General features: G+C 36.5%; 1 protein-coding gene across 13 annotated transcripts in view; it reads right to left on the reverse strand.

Moving 5' to 3' along the window:
• Window positions 1–12,271: 12,271 nt before the first annotated feature.
• Window positions 12,272–25,886, reverse strand: part of KATNAL1 (katanin catalytic subunit A1 like 1) — a 77,477-nt gene continuing 63,862 nt past the window's right edge. For all 13 annotated transcript variants that reach the window (XM_041767789.1, XM_041767795.1, XM_041767788.1 and 10 more), the window contains 2 exons: window positions 14,908–15,034; window positions 12,272–13,606 (listed from right to left, as the gene is read on the reverse strand). In XM_041767789.1, the coding sequence (XP_041623723.1) occupies window positions 13,408–13,606; window positions 14,908–15,034 (326 nt within the window). In that variant the 3' untranslated portion in view covers window positions 12,272–13,407. The remainder of the gene's footprint in view (window positions 13,607–14,907; window positions 15,035–25,886) is intronic.

Raw genomic sequence — 25,886 nt, forward strand, 5'->3', positions numbered from 1 at the left:
AAAGAAGGGTTTTTATCTAGAATCTGCTGGGCATTCAGTAAGTAGAATGACTTAATAAAGGTCTAAATAGACCTACATAATAATCTTTGCATAAGATTCAAATTAGAAATAGATGAAAAAATAGGTCTTGGCTAGGTCCTCCAGACCCCTTCCTGCATTAACACAGAAAACTTCCTTACATGAAAAACCTTGGAAGGCTCCACTCTATGGAACCTGAGACCCTCTGACATCATCTAACACTTTTTCTTCCTTGTGAAAAGTGGGGCTAACACCCTACAACTCCAGTTTGATTCTTAAGCAAGGTACACAAGGATCTGTGTGATCCTCTACATGTGTATACATCTGCAATTAGAAAAACAGTGTGTAGCTTGTAAATTCCTGATATAAAGAGCCTCTTTGTTGAGAACTCATGCTTGCTTTTCTGTTTCTATCATAAGTAAGGAGAAATGTGATCATGTGCTGAGGCAAGAGAGTTCTAATTGGGTGCTACCACTAAACTCCAGTTTTTGGATGAGGAAAGGTATTAAAAGAAGTGAGAACAGAAACCCCTCTTCCTCTTGCCCCTACCACCTTTGCTAGAAAATAGCCAAACAGTTCCCACAAATGCCTGGCAAAATGTTTCTATGTATACATGTCTACAACCACTAGGTAGGCCACGCCAATTCTGGGGTTCAGAACCTTTTGGACAACTAAGAGAATCTCATCTTTGGCAAAAGGGTAAAGCAGTGTGCACACTGCCTAGATGGAGCTCAGACTGTATGCCTCAGAGAATAAAAGGGTAGCGCAACACTTTGGTCTATTTCTGGTGTCCTCAGATTTCTACTATACTGCAATAAAAGTAGTAAAGTCTAGCTCAAAAAGAGAGTGGCCTTAATTTTGGCAGATCCCAAACAGCCATTTACCCCAAGTCAAAAATGGCTCAAGGCAAATCAATCTGACCTTATTCACTATGCCTGGCAAGGGTTAGGAATATTATTCATCATTGCATCCACTTATTTCAAAGGGACTGGACTGACAAAAAGCTAGACTAGGCATGCAGGGCTGCTTTACTTGCAGAGAAAAAAGAAGAAACAAAATAAAAACAGCTAACCAGTGGTGTGCTAGTAAACTGGCTCTCGAATGGAGTGTGCAGAGGAAGCCTCAACTTGTAGTAGTGTTTACTGATTTCCATGGTATAAATACACCCACTGAGGTCAATTCCAAGCTATGGATGATTAGAAGACTTGCAGAATTCCTTAATATTCAGCAACTGGCTCTGGGAAAGCCCGTCATGTGCCAGCTTAGCACACATTTACTGAGAGTTTATTGCAGTGTCAGAAGCTGATAAGCACTTTAAATGCAGTATCTCATTTCATCTCCCCAGCAGTCCTATCTTATTATTATCTCCATTTTCAGGTGGGATAACAGAGGCACAGAGAGAATAAGTAAACTGCCCATGGTCACAAAATTTGGAAGTGGCGGGGCTGGGGCTAGAATCCAGGTTTCTGACGCCAGAGCTGACGTTCTCACAATACCATAAGGCCTCTCATGATCCAATCAACTGGCCCCTTGTGTAAATGGCTAACAGATCTCTAGCCAGACAGCAAAAGTGAGGTTTTGACCAGAGTATACACAGTGCAAATACGACCAAACATCTGTGGTACATGGCAGGCTTTATATAGTCACAGAATACAGCGGGATTCCTTCCCTTTGAAAACTCCATATCCTCCTTCCTCGAGTCTCCCTTCTAGTCTGACTCTCATACCTTAACACTTTCCAGTTAGTAACTAAGAATCTCTGCTCTACTCTTATTTCTCCCTTCGACAGTTCCATTCACATTTAACTCAAGAGTCCTCCTACTCCTTTCTCCTTCACAAGCGAGGAGAGGCCATCCAGGAGCAGCACCACCTTCATCAGCCGACAGCAGATAGAGAAGGACCACAACTGGCACTTCTGTAGGGGAAGTTCTGAACTTAAGCCACAGAAGCTGCTGTGGACGTTGGCACAGGGACCCCTGACAAATGAAAAGGAAGAAATGGACAGTGACATTCATATCACATCTCCAAGTCAGGAATTACTTTAAGACTGAGAAAAGGAAAACTCACAGCAGAATTACACTTGTCCCAAGGCATTCAAGGACGATCATGTCCAGATGGAGCAGAATTGAGAAAACCATTGGTGGGACCCCCTGAGAACTGGAATTCCTGGGCACATGCAGATCAGGGAGGCAGGCAAAAGGAAGACCTAGTTCCTAACCTTGAGTAGATGTTTCCACCGCTCCATGGTTTTCTTGCCAAAAACAGTGAGTCTCTGACTAAAAACTCTAATATCTGCAACTTACACTTGAAATAAATTTCCAATTTCCTTAAAAATCTTCCACATGAAGCAGTTCACAGGTTTTAGCCAAAGGTAAATGAAAACTTCTGCATAATTAGCAAGATTTTTTTTTTTAAGGATTTTATTTATTTATTTGAGAGAGAGGGAGAGAGAGCACACAAGCAAGGTCAGGGGCAGAGGGAGAGGCAGACTGAGCAGGGAGTCGGACAGGGGACTCCATTCTAGGACCGAGATTATGACCTGAAGGCAGACAACTGACTGAGCTACCCAGGTGCCCCAGTGAGCATGATTCTTTACATCATTTTTTAATGGAGCTCATGACTTACAATTGCAGCCACTGACTTATTATTTCTTTCACTTGGATCTATGTACTTTTATGAAGTAACTTTTCAACTACAACTGTAATTAAACAAAGCACTGACATATACTGAATCACTGTACCTCATGAGGCCGTAGTTCAAAAAAAAGAAGAAAGTATATTTAATCTCATGGCTCTCAGTACAAATATTCTTCATAATTTTGAGTGCATTTTGTACCAATAAAATTATCTGCCGTGTTTTCATGTTTACAGTCTAAATTTTCTAACTTTATGAATATGGTTATAAATTACACACAAATACTACTGCAAATTACAAATATTCTGCAAACTAACAACATAGAGCAGAAAGTTCACAAATATCTTATTGATGGAGAGGCATCATCACAGAAGTCTGCAGAACACTGTTCCAGACTACCAGTGACAGTGACCAGGATAATCATGCCCTAGAAGATGAATGAGGAGGTCCAGTTATGACGGACTTACAGGCCCAGGGCTTTTGGGAGACAGAAGAGCAGGCACTTACTTGTTTTCTATAAATACTGCTTTTTAAAATTTACCTTAAAAATCTTGTAAGCATATTTCCTTTGTAAAGGAAAATAATTTAATTTCTACAATTTACCTTGTGGAAAAACACAAGGTAAAAAGGAAAGTATCCCCTCATGAAAGAGGTTTTTCATTTTGATTTGAATTAAAAAAAAAAGGTGTTAATTCTTAAAAGACATTCATTAATCATAAAAACTTTCCTAAAATATTGAGTTCATTTACATACAAACTAGGAAAAATATGTAACAAATTGGTGTGCTTTGAAAAGTACAGAAAATATGTTTTCCTTGCTTTCATCCCACATTAAAGAATTTGGAGAAAAAAAAAATGAGTCTCCACCAAGAACTGGAACTAAAGAAGTTATTTCTTTTGATTAGCAAATATGTATTGCACACAATTCTCTAATGAGAACCCAAGAAATTGGTGCCTTTCTTTTCATGTATTTCTACCTCCATTCCTTTGTTGCTATGTTTCAGCAAATCTCTCCCAGAGTCACTCTGGTGTATGACATACTGTCCAATTAGCTGGCAACATTTTCCTTTTACCTTCACTGAAATGACCTTACTCTTTCTAGGAGGATTTCATACAATCACCCCATTGAATTAAAACTGCATGAAAAGCTGTACTCACAGACCAACTCCTAGGCAACACAAACCTGTTGAACTAAATCTGAGGTGAGAAATATTCCTGAAGAGAGAGGAGAACAATTATAGTCATTTCCCAATTAATTATTAATTTAATCCAGAATACAATGTCTTGCTAGAATGTGTAACTACAGGTGAAAAAAAATAATCTGTAAGAATTTAAGCAGTTTATGAATGTATACATGTATATTTGAATGTATATACATATTCATCACATGTGATGGATCCCCCAAAATAGTTAATTTCATCATTTGATATGTCTGATCAACCCACATTTGTCACCTATGAATTTAGGGAGGCAGTACAGAAAACGCCAATGCACTGTGTTTTCAAGAGAGCACACTGTTATTTATTACAAGCTTTTTGCAGAGACCCATTTTGAAGAGAAACAAATGAAGCGAGGGCTTTCAGTAAAGGCAGAATAACTTATTACACTAAATTCAGAACTATCTTAGAATTTGAAATATGGGCTCTGCATTGTTAACCCAACTAAAATATTTCATCCACATTTACCTTTAGAGGAAAAAAGTTTTTGACTCGAGAAAAGGCTTTTTTTAAAAAGGCTGATGGAATTCATGACAAGGGTTTCTAAGGCTGCTTGGAAACCAAATTGTTCTTAAAAAAATATCTCTGATGAGTTAAGTGCAAATGAATCAAACATATGGATTAAATTTCCCTTAAAATACACAAGGGTTTAAAAATTAGAGCAAATATGCTTGGTAAAGTACATTTGAAAAATGTTACAAAACATTTCAAAATGTTTGAAAAATAGCTTGAGGTATTTTAACAAATTGCAAATGAAGCTTGATTCATCCATCTCTAATTACATAATAATTACTAACACTATAGTTTAGGATTTATGTTCTGTAATACAGTAGTCATACACCATGATTAGCTATTTGTCTAAAAAAGTCATTCAAGATGTGCTAATTGAAAGCATTTTGAACATTCAGAACCAAACTCAGCTCTGGGATAGTGCTACAGACACCGAACCCAGGGCCAAGTACACAGAGGCAGTTAACTGACAGTGATCATACATACAGCTAATGACTCTGGAACTGTCATCTAGTGGGCAGAGCACTGTCGGGGATCTTATTAATAAAAATAACTGATAGAGCTTTATGTTGTTTTAAGTTGGTGGTCTAAATATAATTCATGGAAACTTTCAGAATGACTGATTCATACAATAAAGACTTTCCTGAAAAACAAGTAGGTGTATATTTATACTCTGATATAGCTCTGACAGTGACATTCCCCAATTCATTTCAATCCCACAACACAAAAGCCTAAGTCTCCTAGTTTAAAAAAAAAAAAAAAAAAGGCATTTCAGGTGAGGCACCTATGTGGCTCAGTCACTTGAGCAGTTGGTTCTTGGTTTTAGCTCGTGTCATGATCTCAGGGTTACTGGATGGTGCCCACATCAGGCTCCACACTCAGCAGGGAGTCTGCTTGGGGGTTCTCTCTCTCTTCCTCTGCTCCTCCCTTGTTCTGTGCTCACTCTCTCTCTCTCTAAAGTAAACAGATAAATCTTAAAAAAAAATTACAGGAAAGAGAAGGTAAGAGTAATTAATTACATCAGAAAAATGAGTGGACATAACATTTATTTCAAGAATTGAGTACTTTTGCATTTACACTGTTAAAAGTAATCCTGGAATATGGCAAAGGAATAGGCTCTAGAACTAAACTGACCTAATTCTATTCCTTCTTCCACTTCTCAGGGGCCTGATTACTAGAATAAGTCATTCTATAAACTTCAGTTTCCCTTTCTCCAAAAAGGAAATAATGGTATAGCTTACAGCCAATGTACAGATTTAATAAAACAATAAAAGTAAAGTATCTAGCACATAGCAAATATTATGTTAGTTCCAATCTATAATGTCAATTTATCTTATACTTCTTAATAACTACCACTAACTTGGGTGAATAGTCTGTATTGGCATCATGCTTCAGATGCTTAAAGGTTCTTAAGAAATGTTTCTACTGCCTGGCTTACTTTCTCTAAAGCTTATCTGCAGCATCCATCAAGATCCAAAACAGATACAAGTCCTATTTCCCACTTCAAAATGTGGTCCTGAATACAGATTGTAAAATTTCTCTGGGTTCGGGTCTTTCACAGTAAGATAAAGAGGACTGGACCAAGTCATTGCTCCCAATTTCATTTGCTTTGGGTTGCTGCTAAGCACCTCTCAAAACTTACATGAAAGGTCCAGAGAAGACCTTAGAAAAAAATAAGAGAAGAGTTGGCCATAAAACTTTTCTGTTCATAAAGAGGATAGGAAGTAGTCACTGAACACACTGCTCCTCTCCCTTGATTCCTTTCTCACCTGCCCTCATGTAATAGGACAAACGGTGGTGAGCAAGGAGCTGGACACATCTTGGGTGAGTGTCTGTGTCTATCTTGGCTGCATAGATGCAGGCAGCTGCATCTACCTGAGGTCAAGTCCAGCCAGGGAGGAAGGAAAGCATGCTGACCCTAGCCTCCAGAATCCAAGCCTGAACTGAGAGCCCACACAGCCCTTTCTGGCTATCCATTAGCAAGGCAGCAGCTGATGCTGGCCATACCTTCCCCCACAGTTTCCAACTACATTCCTGACTTCTCTGGGCAAACACCTCAACATTCAAGTACGCTCCTCCATATAAGCAGTCACCATGTCACATCACTAGGCAGCACTGGAGACATGCACTGGAGAAAGTGGCAAGGACTGAAGGGTGTGGGAAGACTCTAGCCACAAATGTTCCCTATTTTTTGTCCCATTTATCGAACTTTTTTCCTTAATAGGTTTTAATAGATCAAATCCTTTAAAAAAATAGATCAAATCCTTAATAACAGTCATGGCAGAAGGGTGGGGCCGTGGAATTAAACTGATGCTAGGTGCTTTCCAGCTATAAATATTATACAACTACACAACATAATCATGCATAAACATCTACTTTACACTTGGGTCTACTAGGAACACTTCTGGCAACCAAAGATAAAGCTAAAAAGACCACAGCCTAGAGAAATGACACAAAGCACTAAAGCTCAAAGACTGCCAACTCACTACTACTTACTCCTCATCCCCAAAGGGCTGTCCTCCTAACTTATCCATAATCCTAACAAGTCTTTAATGACTGTTTCACTGGATTCACTACAAACTGGAGGGAGGAACTAGAAGAGGAATAAAAGTTGTCAGCCTGAAAACAGAAGAGTAAAAATGCTTTAAATAAGAGGAAACAACCAAAACTCAAAGACCATTTAGTGACAGGCAGAAAAGCCCTGCTACCCCATCTGCTAGCTGCTGAGGAGAGCATAACTTAAGGATAACTCTGAATCACTAAGAAAAGGGTAAGTTCAAGTTCTCCATTTTACAAAGTCAGAGAACAAGTATGATACATTTCAGCAAAGTTGCAATAAAAACCAATTAAAAATAGATTAGAATATGAAAAAAGATGCTCAACATGTCATTACAGACCCGGAAATTAAAACAGAAATGTTATACCAGTACACACTTATTAGAGTAGCAAAATCAGTAGCAAAATCACTGACACCACCAAATACTGGAGAGCACGTGGGGCAACCGGAACCCTCATTCAACTGTTGGTGGGAATGCTAGATGGTAGAGCTCCTATGGAATATGGTTTGGTGGTGTCTTACAAAAGTCCAACATACTCTTAACATATAGTCCAGAAAGCACACTCCTAGGTATTTACTCAAATGAGTTGAAAACTTATGTACACACAAAAAACTGCCCATGAATGTTCACAGCAGTTTATAGCAATTTCTAAAACTTTTAAGCAACCAAGATGTCCCTCAAACAGATGTGAACATCCATGTAACAGACAAAAAGAAATGAACCATTAAGCCTCAAAAAGACATGGAGGAACCTGAAGTGCAAATTGTTAAGTAACTGTAGGATTCTCACTATATAACATTCTGGAAATGGCAAACTACAGAGGCAGTGTAAAAAAAAAAAAAAATCACTGCCCAGGGACTATTCTGTATGATCTTGTAATGGTAGATATAGGACATTATACTTTTATCAAAGCCCACTGAACTGTACAACACAGAGTGAACCTTAAGGTAAACTATGTACTTTAGTAATAATGTATCATAGTGATTCAAGCATAACAAGAGTATATATACCAAGGTGAGATGTCAAAATATCAGAAAGGGGCTTGGAGCATTGTGAGGGGAGCAGAGAAGGGAGGAAGAATTCACCTCACTGTTGAGATTCTCCGCAAATCTACACTGCTCAAAAAATACAGTACAAATTTTAAAAAATAGTTTTGGGAGATCTACAAAATAAGATACAGTCATCTGGAAAATTCACCATATGGAACATCCATTTTGCAATGATATTACACAAATAAGGCCAAGAATATTTATTAAACCAGTTAGAATTAACTGAAAAGCCACTCTTACCTTATCTGCATCAACACTGAAATTATCAGTGTAATGTACGGCAAACAAAAGAAGTCAGTTTTACAATATGTGGTTTTTAAGAACATAAACTCTGGGAAAAGTCACTCCTTACTGGTGAGGGGTTTGTTACTTTCACTGGTGGCAGTTAAGTGGACCAGTGATTGTAGATCAAATAGGAACCACAAAGAAAACAAGCAACACTCTAGGAATTTATTACCAAATCAGAACCTAGACACAGACAACTAAGCTCATGGGACTAGTAAAGTAGCAGCCCAAAATGTAAGGAAAAGCACTGTTTAAGGGATAACAATTTAGAAACATCTTTTTCTTTAATTAGGTTCAAAACACTGAGAGACAAACACTGAAACAAGAATCTTAACCAGACACAAACCATCTTAACATGTAATGATCTACTGGAAACTATCCACACGATGATAACTGAAGGCAACTCCCAGCTACTGTACCAACACATGAACAGACCTGTGTCTGTTCATACACAAAATGTATCTATTTTGTGTTTTCAAAAAATACGTGGGTTCTTAGAGAATGGACACAAGAATAACTGGGTTCCAAGATTTTTACATTAAGTTTGCATTTATGAAGCTATGAGAAGTGTGTCTTGTTTGAAATGACTCCTTGAAACAAAACACATCTGAATAAAGAAGCACACCAAAAAAGGAAAGAGTCCTCCAGACATTTCACAGAGGCTTAATTTGGAATAGATGGCTTTGCAAAGGCAAATTATTTTAAATAAAAATTTCAAGATTAAAAAAAATGTAGTGGGAGGAGGACAAGAGGAGAGAGAAGGAAGTGCTTAAACAAACAAGTCTGCATAGATGATGAAGAAAATATAAATATGGTTTCAGTACATTCCTTCCTAAAACTATGCCTGGTTAACTGAGGTAGACTCTGGAAAAAACAAGTGCAAAGATTCAGGTTTTCCAAAGGGCAATATATAGTCATTTCAGAGGTGGTAAAACAAAAAGTGTGTTTTATGAACACAAAATTAAATAGGAGCCCTTTTACGGGAAGAAAACACCTTCATACTAATTCCCTATTTGTTATGCCAAACTTCCAAATGTATAAAACCTACATATTGCCAGTGACAAAGCAATATCCACGTTATTTATAGACATATATGAAATAAGGTTGATCAAGAAATGAGAATGGTAAAATAAAAATAAATGCCATTACCTTAATAATTATCCTTTTTTTTTTTAAATTAACAAACAAGTCACTTGAAAATTTAGAAATACCATCCAGTTAAAGAGTTGTCTGGAGCCAGAAAACATTATAAACATTTCAAGAACTACTGTTAATTTGCGAATTATTAAAAATGTATCTATTATCTTAGAGATTTTATTTTTAAAGTACTTATACAGTTTCTACATCAAGAAACAGTACTAAAAGCAAATTTCCTTTAAAAATTAAATAAATAAGTATGGAAAGTCCAATTTAAAAGTATAAATAAGTAAATATAGTAATTATAACAGAGTTTTTACCCTTTTCTGCAAAAATAATTAGTGGAGATGAGAATATAACATTTGAGGTTCAAATATTTTTATTTCCTAACAAGCCCTCCAAATGTAGTTCTACTCTTTCTATTGTGACAAACTTTTCGATCCACATAAATATTATGTGCATCACAGATTAAGTGATATGTAAAAAATACCATACAATCAATTAAGGAACAAAAGACACAGAAAAATGTCAGAAGAAAAATTACTATTGTTTCCTTCAAGTTAATGTGGCCCTTTCTTGGAAAAGGCCAGCAGATATCTTTAATATTTTATGCCTATCACACAGGATACAGGTTAAGGTGATTTATTAACTAAGATAAAAGAAAGAGTGGGGATCTACAAATACACAAAAGGACTCAATAATCAAGATAATACTGAAGGAGCCAAAGCCCACACAACATGAAATACCTGCCTAAGTCCTTCACTTTAACTCCAGTTAGGGTGGAGTAGAGGGAAACATAACTATGCCATTTTACAATTCTCATCATAGATTCAACACTATATAAGAAACTTCCAATGCAGGAGCTCACACAAACTCAGGCTGTGCAAAACCTAAAGAATATCAGTAACTTTGTGTTCAGTAGAGTCAGGCTACATAGAGCCAAGAGAATGAGTGACAATTATATTGTACACTGGAGCTGTATGCACATATTTTTTTTCTTGAAATACCTGTATGTTTGTTCATAGTAGATACTGCTTGCTCACTTTTTGGGTAATTAGTGGTTTCAGCCTATACTTTTCAGTCAAATATCACATCATAAAACCTGCAATCTCAAGAGCTCAACTAAAGCCCCTAATTATGCAGCTAGACCACAACATGTTTCCTCTTCCAAGCAGTCTTGCTTTTTCTGGAGACAGAGGCCCAAGCCCAAACTGTGTTTTGATCATTCTAGAATCTCTACACTGCCACTGACTAGAAGATAAAAGCCTGTGCATCGTTATTTTCCTGTGTGGATTTCTAGAAGGCTTCAGCCTGTATTTAAAAGTCATTTGTCTGGTAATTTCATCAACACTAAGTTCCTTTAAAAAATAAAATGATTATGAGAGCAAAACATTTACCATAAACATGTAACATGCATACATGTTTATCATAATTACACATGTGCCATAATTACAAGTGTACATGTTTATAATATACATGAACTTTGGGAAATGGCTCATGAAAATAGATCTATGATACATTGTTCAAACAAACTTCTTGTTTTAAAGCAGATTTAAAGGAGAAAAAGAGAAAAACCTGTATATATTATCTTTCCAAAGCATATATAGATTACTGTGCCTCTCCTTTTAAGATTTGAACTCATTTAATTAGTTGGAGCCAGAAGCAACACAGTGTAATTATAGAAAGTGCCCAGTCAGAACTGCACAGCCTGGTCCAACTTTGTAAGCCACAAAGCTTCCACCCAAGGGTCTTGTACACAGTAAGCAACCAATGCAAGTCCGCTGAACAAAGGAACTATCTGATCAGATATCTGCAAGACGGAATAGTACAAAGCCCAGTCCTAAGATAATTGTGTTGCAGAGCCCAAGATATCAGGTTTTCAGATGATGTAAAGGAACCAAATTGTTCTAATTTGATAATGCAACATAGAAAAAAGAAAGCAAAACACCAAAATTTTCTCATTCTAAGGCAACATACCATCTTGTGATAAAGACAGCATACATACTGTGTACAGTAATGGCTGGATAGAACACCTGAGCCATCTCCTCAGGATCCTTGAAGGGAGTTAAGAAATACAAAGCATTCCCCATCCATTGACAGAACAAAATGAGAAAGAGGGAAATAAAAAAGTACACCTAATTCACCATCATAGCAAAGATAAGCTTCTAGGAAGCTTGAGTGTCCAAATACTACTTAACTGGTAATTTTTTAAAATCATAATTACCATATCATTATCCATGAAGAATTTTAAAAAGATGAAATACATGCCAAGACAAATAACACAAGACCTAGAAAAACCGTCTAACAAGTTTTAGCAATCAAAACAGGTATGTTTTAATGGCTGCCCCTAGGACTTCAGGAAAAAAAAAAAAATGTTACTGGATAGAAACAGTTTGCAAGGTTATCTTAGTGTGATCATTTATTTATTTTAAAAATTCATAAATAAAACTTATTTCAATTTTTTAAAATAAATTAATTCAATTAAAATAAAATGATGTCTCATAATTTTAACTCTTATAAACTATGCCTCAGAGGAAAGGGGGTAATTTATAGCATTGCATAAAATACTGGAGTTTTGAATCAGACTTAAGTTATCTGAAAATTATATAATTCTTAACAGGGAAAAAAATTCTCTTAAACCAAGATACTAGGAGTTTTTTTGTTAAGTGTCTAAAAAGTTCTATTATTTTTAGTTTTAAACCAGTGGGTGCTCTCCAAAATGGAGAATTCAAGACAACATCAAGTATAAACTTTAAAAAGCATCACCATTAAAGCACAGGTTGGCCAACCTAAATGGGATAAATGTAACTTTAAAAAAAATAAACAGGAAAAAAAAAATAATAAAAAAAAATAAACAGGAAAAAAAAAATAATAAAAAAAAATAAACAGGATATTCTACTTGTGATTAGATACACACCATCTACTTTTTTTTGGCCTCTTTTTATCATCTAACCCCTGCTGAACTGAATGCGCATGTCAGATTTCTATTCTATTCTTACTATATGTAGTGTCTAAGTTCTCAACCTAGACAAGAAATTTTAAAACTTCAAATGAACGTCACTCATTAAGTACAATGCTATTTTGTTAAACTAGCTGTCTGGAAAACTATAAAGATTTTGTTTTGTTTGTTTTGCATTAGCCACAGAGAGTGGACTTCTTTAGAATACCAAAGTATTTATTTAGAATATGAAAGTCAAGTTCAGCAAAAATCAATGTTAGAGCTGAGGAAAATAAAGGACTTATCTGAATGTATTGAAAGAAAAGTGAAAATAAATCCAGAATTCTAGAATGGAGAAGTGCATCTTATGCAATCCCACCCTTCCCACATAAGTACCAGCAAAAAATACTAAAGACCAGAGAAACAATCTGACAAAACACTTCAAAGACCACAAGGAATGAGGTTATCATAAAACTGAATAAATGATTAGATAGCTAATAGAAGAAATGGTAGGGGAGGAGAGGGTTAAAAATTCAACTATATGATAGACTGTGACAGTAAGAGTGGAATTCTAAAGGTTTAACTAACAAATTCCTTATTTAATTCAAAACTATCATTTTTAACAATAATGAATTTGACACAAACCCAGTTTTGATGTTAAAAGTTGACATATATAGGTCCCTCATGCTCAGAGCCAAGAATAGAAAAAAACAAAAACCAACAAGTACAAGTGCGAAAGAGAGGTCCTTCAAAACCCTTTGTAAACAAGCTTCTCCAAGAGCATACTGATCACTCTTCAGCCTCCCTGACATACTGCTTTGGATGTGCAATATTAACGCATGGAGTACCAGCACAAAGCCAGGTGATGGAGACTATCAGGCTCCCTATGTAAGCTTTTCTTCTTTCCCAGCTATATTTATATTCTTTGTGGTTTTAGGTTTTTTCCTTTAAGGGAAAAGTCTCTCCAATGAAAAGTTCTAAACTTGTTTTTTAAAAAAAATTGCAGGGAATTTCTTCACATTTTATAAATAAAAATACCAAAAATGAAATAGCTGACAGAAATTCAAGCAGATCCAAATTCGACCATCCATTTTTCATACTTCTCCAAGTCTGCAGCAGAGACAGACTTAGCAATTTTCTTAAGAGCCAATTCAAAGTCTCCTTTGGTAACAGGCATCTGAAGTTCCTCTTTAGAAAGTGCACGGATCTCTTCTGGACCTAAGCCATTGATTCGCCGTCTCATTGCCATTAAAGAGGCATCCCTAAAAACATACAAAATCAGTGAATACATACTGATCAAAATGTTTTAAACACTGTTAACTGTTACAAAGTTAAAGGAAAACATTCAAAAGATCATTTTATGTTTTTCTGATGCTGCTCACAACTTCCCATTTCAGAGATATTCTGAGGGTTCAGAAAAGGTTAAAACAGGATGCAAATGACTTAAACATAAAATATACTATTAATGAATCCTAAAAGTCTAGTTTGGGCTCAGATATTACGGAATTTTCTTTTCCCCACTTGCTCTTCAGAGACAGCCAAAAAAGTTAGGAAACAGAAGGAGAGTTTTGAAATACTAAACTGCACACTTAAAAATGAACACACAAGCTAATGTTAAGATAATTCAAATCTTATACCAGTTTGTGTACAACCTAATTAGAGGAGGAAAAGCCAAGAAGTTCTTTCTCTGGAACTTGAATGTATCTACATATAGTGGATGTGGAATTCCACGTGAGGCATTGGTGGGCAACTAAAGGGATAAAACCTGGCTTCTCCAGATCCTATTTTCAGTTCCATTCTGATCAGCTGTAAATAATTATGACGGTTTGGAAGAAGTGGACAATTAATGCTTATAAGAAAGCTATTAGGAAGCCAACCTAAACCAAACTTCAAATTTTTATATATTTTACTACAGTGATACCAGAAACTAGTGGGAGCTTATATGCCACTAAATTTACATGCACATAGGAAAAATACTAGTACAAAAAGTGAGAAACAGATATTAAAGTTTTAAAAAAAACTACTGCTGTCAATTTAAGGATAGTTAAGATGCTCAGAACTAAAAGAAAATCCTCTTCAATGAGTGAATTGTCTACAAAATATGATATCACTAAATTGAAAGGGAAATATTTGATGTATTTTATAAAATATATATTTCCCAGCTTAAACTGGTCAACTTGCTTGTTTACCTGCATGTAGTAAACTAATGTCAACCAAAAGTAAATTTTATGTTGGTTGACTCAACTAGGATCCAATTTAGAGCTAAAACGACCTTAGCTTGTCAAAGTCATTATATCAAGTTAAGTACAATGCCTTAAAAATGAAAAGATAGAAAAGGTGACCATATTGTTATATAATTATTCATCTAACAGTGATGAAGTGATGTAGAAAAGAAACAGGACAAATGAGAAGTCATTTCAAGGAAATCAGTTGCTACTTTACTTTCATGTAAGAGCTAATAACAATATTAACTTCAAGACCAAACCTCCTGCCAAATCTATACCTAATATGTAAGTCACAGATTAAAAAATAAACACACACACACACACACACACACACATACCTGCAAACATTAGTTATATCAGCACCAGAATAGCCCTCAATCTTCTCTGCTATATCTTCCAGTTGAATGTCAGGATCCAGTTCAACTTCACGAAGATTAATCTTCAGAAGCTCAGTTCTTCCTTTTGCTGTTAGAAGATTTTTTTGTTACTGTAGGATGTTTTACTTTACAAATCATTTGATGAGAAATTATATATTAAGATTCAGGAAAAGAAAGAGTAGTAAATAACTTGAGTCCACCTACTATTACCAACTTACTGCATGACTTAGAATTACTGAATTTCCTATATGCCTTGGTAGCAATAATAATTGAAACCAAACTCAAAGTTTTACTTATAAATTGTGAAGATACTTGCTGTGAAAACAAAGGATCTGAGATCCTTTATGAATAATAAAATTAATATTCAAGTACAAGATACATTTTTAGTAGAAAATAACATTTAGTCTAGTTTTATAAAGCTAGATTGCATGGAGTGTAACTCTTGTGAATCACTTTGCTCATCTTTATTGTGATATAGAAAAAGATTTCCTAGGCTGTAAGAAATCAGCAATTGACACGAAACACTAATGTGTTTTTAACTTGGGGAACCAGCTCTCATACATTTGCTCTTTCAGTATGACTGAAATGTGTATTGTACTGTGTAAGTTCAAATGAGTTACAGAATTACTTAAAATAACCAATCATGCTTGCTGTTTTACTATCAGTTTTAATGGCAAATTTGCTATTTAATACAGCAAACAGAGACTGCATCTGGCTTTCTACTATTTCCTGATATATAAAATGAAATATAATTTTCCCCAACTTTTATTTTGAAAAATTTTAAATCTACAGGTTACAAAAAAAAAAAAATCAGTGAACACCCATTAACCTTTCATCTAGACTCATCAACTGTCAATATTTTGCCACAACGTATCCATACAATTATCACACTTATCACTGTGGTACATTACTACACACTGGTACATTAGAATCATCTAATACACAATCCAGATTAAAATATCCTCATTTTTTTTTCTTTTTTTTTTTTTTTAAAGAATTTTATTTTATTTATGATAGTCACAGAGAGAGAGAGAGAGGCAGAGACACAGGCAGAGGGAGGAGAAACAGGCTCCATGCACCGGGAGCCCGACGTGGGATTCGATCCCGGGTCTCCAGGATCGCGCCCTGGGCCAAAGGAAGGCGCCAAACCGCTGCGCCACCCAGGGATCCCCTCTTTATAACTTTCTTAAAAACCATCATGCGTTGCATTTAGTTATCATATCTCTTTAGTCTTCTTTAATCTAAAATAGTTCCCCAATGTTTGTTTTTGTTTTTCATGACATTGACAATTCCCCAAATGATCATACAGAGTCAAAGCATTCCAGTAAAGATCTCAACAGGTCTGTGGATCTGAATAGGCGGATACTAAAATGTTTATGGAAATGGAAAGAATCAAGAACAACCAAGACACACTGGAAAAACAACAATAAGGCGGGAGGAACTGCTCTATCAGAATTGAAGACTTATTACAAAGCAACAGGATTCAAATCAGTGCAATACTCTTGCAGAGATAAACAAATAGATCAACGATACAGAATAGGAAGCCTAGAAGCAGAGTAAAGCATATGCTATGGACACCTGATTTATGACAATGCTGGTTTAAGCAGTAGGAGAAAGGATGCCAGAACAGCTACTATCTACAGAGTAAAAAAATATCCTGCCTCATACCATACATAAAAATCGGTGCCAGATAGATTACTACTCTAAACATAAGATGTAAAATTACAAGTCATTTTAGAAGATAAAGCAGGAAATATCTTAATGACTTCGAAGAGAATATTTTTTTTAAAGATTTATTTATGATAGAGAGAGAGAGAGAGAGAGAGGGGCAGAGACACAGGCAGAGGGAGAAGCAGGCTCCATACCGGGAGCCCGACGTGGGACTCGATCTCGGGACTCCAGGATCGCGCCCTGGGCCAAAGGCAGGCGCTAAACCTCTGAGCCACCCAGGGATCCCCTATTCTTGATATATATTTATACACACACATACACACACACACATATATATATACATACACACATGTATATATTCAAAAAGTTGCCCACAAAGGAAAAGACTAAAAAAACTGACATTAAAATTAGTCCGTTCAAGTGGTAAAGCTTCCATCTTTACCACTAGTTCACCAAAAGACTCTATAAATAGAGTGAAAGCACAGAAGCTACAGGGTTTGGGAAAATATTTACAACATATGTAAGTAACAAATTACTTATATCCAGAATATTTAAAGAACTCCTACAAATATAAAGAAAAGTCAGACCACCTAACATAAACATGGGCAAAATATTTGAACAGATATAAACAAAATTTCAATGGCTAATAAAGGAAAAGATACTCAAACTATTTAAAGAACAAAATAAAAATTAAACCACAATGAGATAGCACTGAACACCAAGAGATATAAACTTAAAAGTCTAAGGTTTTGGAAAAATGTGAAGCAACGAGAACTCCAAAGTGTAAAAACTCCAAGTGTAAAAACCACTTTGGAACAACCACTTGGAAAGATAGATTGGATTTATCTATTATTGTTCTAGCTATCCAACATGACCAGCAATTTACTGCAAAGATGGAATGCTCCATCTCAACCTAAAGAAACTTTGGCATTTTCACCATTATACAAGTATAAAAATATTCATAATAATACTATCATAACTGCCTAAAATTGGAAACAATGAAAATGTCCATCAAATAATATGATGGATAACTGTGGTATAATTATATAATGGATGTTATAGGCTGAATAGTGTCTCCCCCACCCCCGGAGTTTTACACTGAAGTCTTAACATCCAATACTTCAGAATGTGACTATATTTGAAAAGAGGGCCTTTAAAGGGGTAATTAACGTAAAATGAGGTCAAATGGGTAGGCCCTAATCCAGTCTCACTGGTGTCTTTAAAAGAAGAGATTACGAGACACACACACACACACACACACACACACACACACGAAGGAAGACCACATAAAGACACTGGGGAAAAAATGGCTATCTATAAGCCAAGGAAAGAGGCCCCAGAATAAAACAATACTTTGCTTGATCTTGGACTTCTAGGCTAAGAAAATAAATTTCTGTTGTATAAGCGACCCAGTCCATGGTACCTTGTAATGGCAGCCCTAGCGGACAAAAGTGAACAGCATCTAGATATAATATGGATGAATCTTAAAAATGTACTTGAATAAAAGAAGCAAAATAAACAAACACAATTAGTGGGATTCAATTTCAGTTTTAAAAAAGATAAAACTTTGTTCGAGGATACATTATTAGGTGAGAAAATTATATGATAAAAACAAATTATTTCCAACAGTGATTACCACCAGGGGGCGGGAAGGGAGCTGTGCTAGGGAAAGAATATACTAGAAGAGCATACTGGGAACTTCTGAGGTCTGATAATGCTCCATTTCTTGTCCTAGAAAGTAGTTAAGTGCTTGTTTGCCAATTACTGGGTAGACTGAACTAAATTTTATTTTGGTTTTTTTTTTTTTTAAGATTTTATTTATTAATGAGAGAGAGAGAGAGAAAGAGAGAGGCAGAGACACAGGCAGAGGGAGAAGCAGGCTCCATGCAGGGAGCCTGATGTGAGATTCGATCCCGGGACTCCAGGATCATGCCCTGGGCCGAAGGCAGGAGCCAAACCGCTGAGCCACCCAGGGATCCCCCTGAACTAAATTTTAATACACGGTTCCATAATGAGTTACATTTCTCATTCACACGTACAAAGTGAGGCAAAGCAAATCAATGCAAAGGACAGCCACAGTGGAAGAGAAGCATGCAGGCTTTATCTGGGATTACCAGGAAAAAAGGAAGAGTATGAGTAGGAAATCTTTACCTCCAGAATTCCTTAATCTTGGGAACTCCTTATCCTTAATCATCCCCAGCCAATAGGCCTACCTTATAGTTCACTATGGTAGAGAGCCAAAGAAGTCCTACACTCAGGTGGCCAGCAAGAAGGGAAAAAAAGAGGGAAGGGCAGGGAGCTCCTTCCTAGGTCTGCTGCCTCAGGAAGTGGTTGAGCTCCTGGTGCCTCAGTAAGAACTCTGAATTCAACCTACTGTGATTTCATAGTGCTCCATGCATATCAGGTGAATGTTAGTAAACAAATTATCACTTTGCTCTCTTAGTGATATGCTAGAATATCACTATATTTGTAAATCAAAATGTTTTACTGCAGCCTGCCCTAAGAACTCAAACACCAAGTTCAATACAATGCATTATCCCACAGAAACCAGGTTCTAGACAGTCATCTTACATGAACTCTGGAACATGCTCAAAGTGAGGGCCTGGTGGTACTGAAGCCTAGTAGAAGCATCCTTTTCTCTGGTGACTATAATTTGGGGAAAATAACTTCAATTGTTTTATCAGTGATTTGTTAGAAGATTCCAAGTAGAATTTATCAGCTCTATAAATCTAAATAATATTGTAGAGGATTTAACTAGAAATAACTAAGTTAATAATAATAAAGAACTGCCAATGCCATATAACCAAGTCAGTATACATTCTAAATTTAAATAAACATTATTAAAAGAATCATACACTTCTTGTACTAACAACTGTTCTTGTACTAACAATTCTTCTTGAGCATGCTTGACAGGCCAGCATAGCAGATAGTGAATATGTGCTCTGGGGCCAGACTATCTGGGCTCACAGCCCTGCTCCATCTCACTGGATAGGATACTTAACCCCATGGTACCTCAGTTTCCTCACATGTCCAATAAAGATAAGAACAGAATCTACTGCATAAGGCTTGTGAGGGTTAAATAAGTTAATACATGTAAAGCCTGGCCCACAGTACTCAAAAAATGTTCATTGTCCCCCACCACCATCACCTCCTCCACCATCATTGGTCAATCAACAAACAACATTAAAGGGAGACACAGAAAACCCAGATCCTTTCTATTAAGGACCATCTGAGACACAGACAATCCAGAGAAGGTAGATAGGCCAGGCCAAAGAAGCCTCCACAGAATTAGCATGCTTTAATGTCGACTCTGAAAAAAATCAATAAAATTTTTTAAAGTTTTATTTATTTAAGTAATCTCTATACTCAATGTGGGGCTCAAACAACCTCAAGATCGAGAGTCACATATCCTCTTTTGACAAAACCAGCCAGGCACCCCAATGGATTTCTTGTTCTTTTTTTTTTTTTTTTTTTTTTTTTAAGTAAGCTCCATGCCCAACATGGGACTTGAACTCACGACTTCAAGATCAAGAGTCGCTTGCTCTATGGACGGAGCCAGACAGGGGCCCCAATAACATTTAAATAGAGGCAAAGAGAGACAACAATCTAGGAAATGGGAGTACCATAAATAATGACACAGAAGTAAGAAGAAGCAAGCATATACCAGAGTTCAGGGGAGGGTGAGGAAGGGAAGTAGAAAAGTACAAAAGAGGGATGCCTGGGTGGCTCAGCGTTGAGTGTCTGCCTTTGGCTCAGGGCATGATCTCAGGGTCCTAGGATCAAGTCCTGCATTGGGCTCCCTGGGGGGAGTCTGCTTCTCCCTCTGCCTATGTCTCTGCCTCTCTCTCTGTCTCTCATGAATAAATAAAATCTTAAAAAAAAAAAAAAAAGTACAAAAGAGGACTGAGAAATGCAAACGGACGCAAGTAAAACAGATAAGGTAAGAACCTGCAGTTTAAAAAAAAAAAAAAACTTGATGTGATAGGAAATTAGACTCAGAGTCTAAGAGACTCTAGAATACTTTAGTGATTTAGGGAGGTTATTCTAAAAGCAAAATATAATTAAATGAAAGGGACTGAAAAAAAAGTTCATAAAGCCGACCAGGGGGTTGCTGCCATAATTCAGATGCATAAAAAAGAAGAGATTTAGCATAAGGCCAAGCTCCGCTGTGCCTGTCATTGTGCTTTTAGTTAACTATGGCAGATTGCATTTACCAGGATGACTGCAACACAGGCTTCTACAATGTAGTCTTGCTGCTGTGCCACCCAGAGGTAGCCTAACTTGAAAATGGGTAGGGTTGTAAATACTTCAACCCAGGGTACAGCAGAAGTGACACTATACAACCTCTAAGACTAGGTTAAAAAAGCAATACCACTACCACCTTTTCCAGTGGATCATCTGGAGGCCTGAGCTACCATCTATGGAATCTGACTATTTTGAATCCCGCTATGCCTGAAGCAGCCCAGGCCACATGGAATGGCCACAAGGTAAGAAGGAAGTGTTCCAGAAAGACAAGCTCCAGCTGAGGCCTCAGAGGTGGCTTTTGTTTCATGTATTCTCATTTTTATGTTCTTTCCTTCTCCAACTAAAAATTTATTTTCATGGGTTGCTTTTGTTCATAAAATGCCCTTCAACTTTTTTTTTTTTTACTTTCATATAATTTTTTCTTTCCATTAATTTTACCCTAGATTTCTAAATCGTTCTTTCAGGTCTCTCAGCTTTCCAAATGTTATTGTTTTGTCTATTCCAGATCCTTCTATCAGATGCTCCAGCCACAAGAGCTGTCTATTCATTTTCAAGCAACCACACCTTTGTTTCTGTTTTCCTCTATGAAAATAAATGAAAATGCAACTTCTTCCATGAAGTCTCCCCAAAGCCTTTGGTCAGAATTTATTATTCCTCATTCTCCACTCCAAAGTACCACGGAGCAGAGGAGAGGTGAGGGGGTGATGCAGGAAAATAGGTGATTGGGATTAAGGAGTGTACTAGTTGTGATGAGCCCTGGGTGTCATATCTAAGTGTTAAATCACTATATTATACACCTGAAACTAATATTACAATGTACTGGAATTTACATTATACCGAAACAAACTAGTTTGTAAAGAATTTAAATAAAAAACTTTAAAAGTTCCAGTGACCTGTGCAACAATATCAAAGTCCAATATACACGCAGGATAAATAAAAGGAAAACTCTACAGAATAAATCATAGTAGAATTGCTGAAAACAAAAAGATAAACAGAGTACCTTAACAACCACAGACAGGGGCACCTACATGGCTCAGTCAGTTAAGCATCCAACTCTTGATTTCGGCTTAGGTCATGATCTCAAGGTCGTGAGATTGAGCCCCACTCTGGGCTACACACTGGGTGTGGAGCCTGCTTAAGATTCTCTCTCTCCTTCTTCTCCCTCTGCTCCTCACTACCCCCCTCGAAAAAAAACATAAAGGACAACCACTAAAGAAAATTCCAATCTGTTTTCTATAGCTAAACATATACTACCATATGACATATGACATAAAGCATAGCTTTATTTACAACAGTCCCAAAACAGAAACCACTTGAATATCCATCAATAAGAGAACGGATAAACTGTAATATAGCCATATAATGAAATGCTACCCACCAGTAAAAAAAAAATAACATGACAAACCTCAAAATAATTATGCTGAATGAAAAACAGTCTCAAAATAATTCATACTGTATGATCCTACTTATGAAATTCAAATAATCTATGGTGGCAAAGATCAGATCGATGGTTGCCTCAGGTAGAAGGTACTGAGGAGAGAAGGTTGGGCTGCAAAGAAACACAAGAAATCCTTTGAGGATGAAAGATATGTTCTGCATCCTGATTGTGGTATGGTTTCATGGCTGTATACAACTGTCAAGATCATCAAATTTTAAATGGATGAAATTGATTATATATAAATCATTCTTCAATAGAGTGGATTTTAAAGAACAATAGCCAGAGGGGAAAAGATACATTACAAACAATGGTATCAATGACAGCAGACCTCACAAGAGAAACCAGGCCAGGCCAAAAAATGACAAAATGACATCTTTATAAGTAACGAAAGAAAAAAACAAAACAAACAAAAAACTTCTTTCAACTCAGAATTATTTATCAATCAAAAATACCCTTCAGAAATAAGGGTGAAAGACATCTCAGATAACAAAAACTGAACTTAATGCTGGCAGACCCAAAACAGAAATGTTAAGGGAAGTTTTCTAGACAAATGGGAGATGAACCTATATGGAAATCTGGACCTTAAAAAAAGAAAAGCAGAGTAGTGGGGATGTTAAATATGTAGGCAAATAGAAAATCTAGGGAGATGAACCTATATGGAAATCTGGACCTTAAAAAAAGAAAAGCAGAGTAGTGGGGATGTTAAATATGTAGGCAAATTGAAAATCTATGTTTTGTGCTCCTCTTAAGTTTATTTTTTTTTAAGATTTTATTTATTTATTCATTAGAGACACAGAGAGGGAGAGGGAGAGAGAGAGAGAGAGAGAGAGAGAGAGAGAGAGAGGCAGAGAAACAGGCAGAGGGAGAAGCAGGCTCCATGCAGAGAGCCTGACGTGGGACTCGATCCCGGGTCTCCAGGATCAGGCCCTGGGCTGAAAGCGGCGCTAAACCGCTGAGCCACCTGAGCTGCCCTTAAGTTAAGTTTAAACTGACAATTTATATTTCATTAGATCGTGGAATCTATACTGAATGTAGGTATAAAATACATGACAAAATAGCACAAAGACTGGGTGGGGAGGCAAATAGTTCTTACATTTTACATGAAGGTACAACTAAGTCAACTGTGAAGAGTTACAGATGCATACTATAATCCCTAGATTAACTGCTTTAAAAAACAGGGATAGGTAAAAAATTCAATAAAGGAACTAAAGAAGATACTAAAAAAAACAATTATCGAAAGAAATTAAGAAGAGAGGTACAGAGAAACAAAAGGGAAAATAACAAGATGACATAAACACAGCCATACCAATGATTATATTATATTTAAATGGACTACAATTAATTTTTTTTTAAGATTTTATTTGAGAGAGTATGAGAGAAAGAGAGTGCACAAGCAGGGGTGGGGACAGAGAGAGAGGGACAAGAGATTCCCCACTGAGCAGGGAGCCCGATGCAGGGCATGATCCCAGGACCCTGAGAGTTCATGACCTGAGCTGAAGGCAGACACTTAACCTACTGAGCCACCCAGAAGCCCCTAAATACTCCAATTAAAAAAGTAGAAATAAACTGGATAAATAGCAAGACTCAAATATATGCTGTCTATAAGAACTGAACTATAAATATAAGGACACGGTGAAAACTAAAGGAAGAAAGTAGATATATCATGCAAACAATAAGCAAAAGAAAGACAGGCTATATGAGTAGCAAAGTAAGCAACAAATCAAAGGGTCTAACCAGAGATAGTGAAAGATATTTCATAATGGTAGAAGGACAAAGAAGATATAACAATGATAAGTGTTTATGTACCTAATGATAGAACTTCAAAATGTATAAAGCAGGGCAGCCCCGGTGGTGCAGCGGTTTAGCGCCGCCTGCAGCCCAGGGCATGATCCTGAAGTCCCAGGATCGAGTCCCACGTCAGGCTCTCTGCATGGAGCCTGCTCCTCCCTCTGCCTGTGTCTCTGCCTCTCTCTCTCTCTCTGCATCTCTATGAATAAATAAATAAAATCTTTAAAAAAATTTTTTTTTAAATGTATAAAGCAAAAATTCACAGAATTAAAGCAAACAATAAACAAATTCGCAATAATACCTGGAGTTCAACACCCCACTCTCAGTAAGTGGTAGAAAAACCAGAGTAAAAAAATCAGTAAGGATCTAAAAGATTTGAACAGTACTATTACACTAACTTGATCTGACCAATAATTATAGAATATTATAATCAAGTACAGAATACTCTATTTAACTGCAACTGAAACATTCACCAAGAAAGACTTTGTGCTGAATCATAAAATAAATTCAATAAAATTAAAAATTGACATTACTGAGTAGTACCTGACTATGTTGGAATTAAGTTAGAAATTTAAAAAAGGAAAAATAGAAAGTATTTCTAATTGAACAGTAATGAAAACATGCTATCGCAAAATTTGTAGGATAAAGCCAAAGCAGTGCATAAAGAGAAATTTAAGCTTTAAATGTTTATATTTAGAAACAGAAGAAAGGTTTAAACTCAATAGTGTTAAGTTTCTAACTTCAGGAAAAAAAAGAGACTAAACTCAAAGTATAATGGAGAAATAAGAGAAAGTCAATGAACTAGTAAACAGAAAAATTACAAAGCAAAAAATTGGATTTTCAAAAATATTAATAATTTTGATAAATCTCCAGCAAGATGATCATGAAAAAGATAAAATACAAATGACCAATTTTATTTTTTTTTAATTTTTTATTTATTTATTTATGATAGTCACAGAGAGAGAGAGAGAGGCAGAGACACAGGCAGAGGGAGAAGCAGGCTCCATGCACTGGGAGCCTGACATGGGATTCGATCCCAGGTCTCCAGGATCGCGCCCTGGGCCAAAGGCAGGCGCCAAACCGCTGCGCCACTCGGGGATCCCCCAAATGACCAATTTTAAGAATGAAAACAGAGCCTATTAGTATACATTCTACTGATAATAAGGGGAAAATAAGGTATAGAGGTTTGTATTACATGAACTTAAGCAAAGCTGTAATTTCATTTCCCAGCATTCACAGAGCACAGCTCTGGTTGAGTCATTATGGGTGCTATTTGAAAGGCAGAAGTAAGTCAACTCAGAAAGCTGGTTCACGGCATGAAGTGCATTTGCAGCTCAAGCATACTGTCACTTATCTTCTGGCTCACCTGCCAGTATGGAGCAGTTCCTGCTAGATTTCCTCCTTCAGCTTTTCCGACTCCCAACCAGGTGTATATTTAATATTGTTACAATAGAGCACCTCAGTAATCAAAGCTGTAAGTCTTAGAAGCAATGAGAGCCCACCATGGGTTCCAGTCTATCCTCATGGGGTTCTAGCTCATTCTCACAGGTTATAATTTGTCCTTGTTTCCACCACTTCATCTTTTCTTCCTGAATTGCCTTCACTATTGACTTCAGTCTCCAGAACTAGACATGAAATCAACAGCCTCACATGAATCCTTTAGTCAGTTTGCACATTTGTATTAGGTCAAATCCCAGTTTGACAATTTAGAAGAAATGGACAAATTTTTTTAAGGACAAGCTACCAAAGCTTACTTAAGAAAAAATAGAGGGGCACCTGGGTGGTGCAATTGGTTAAG

Source organism: Vulpes lagopus, chromosome 8 (assembly GCF_018345385.1).
Source record: "Vulpes lagopus strain Blue_001 chromosome 8, ASM1834538v1, whole genome shotgun sequence".
Taxonomy (NCBI): Eukaryota; Metazoa; Chordata; class Mammalia; order Carnivora; family Canidae; genus Vulpes; species Vulpes lagopus.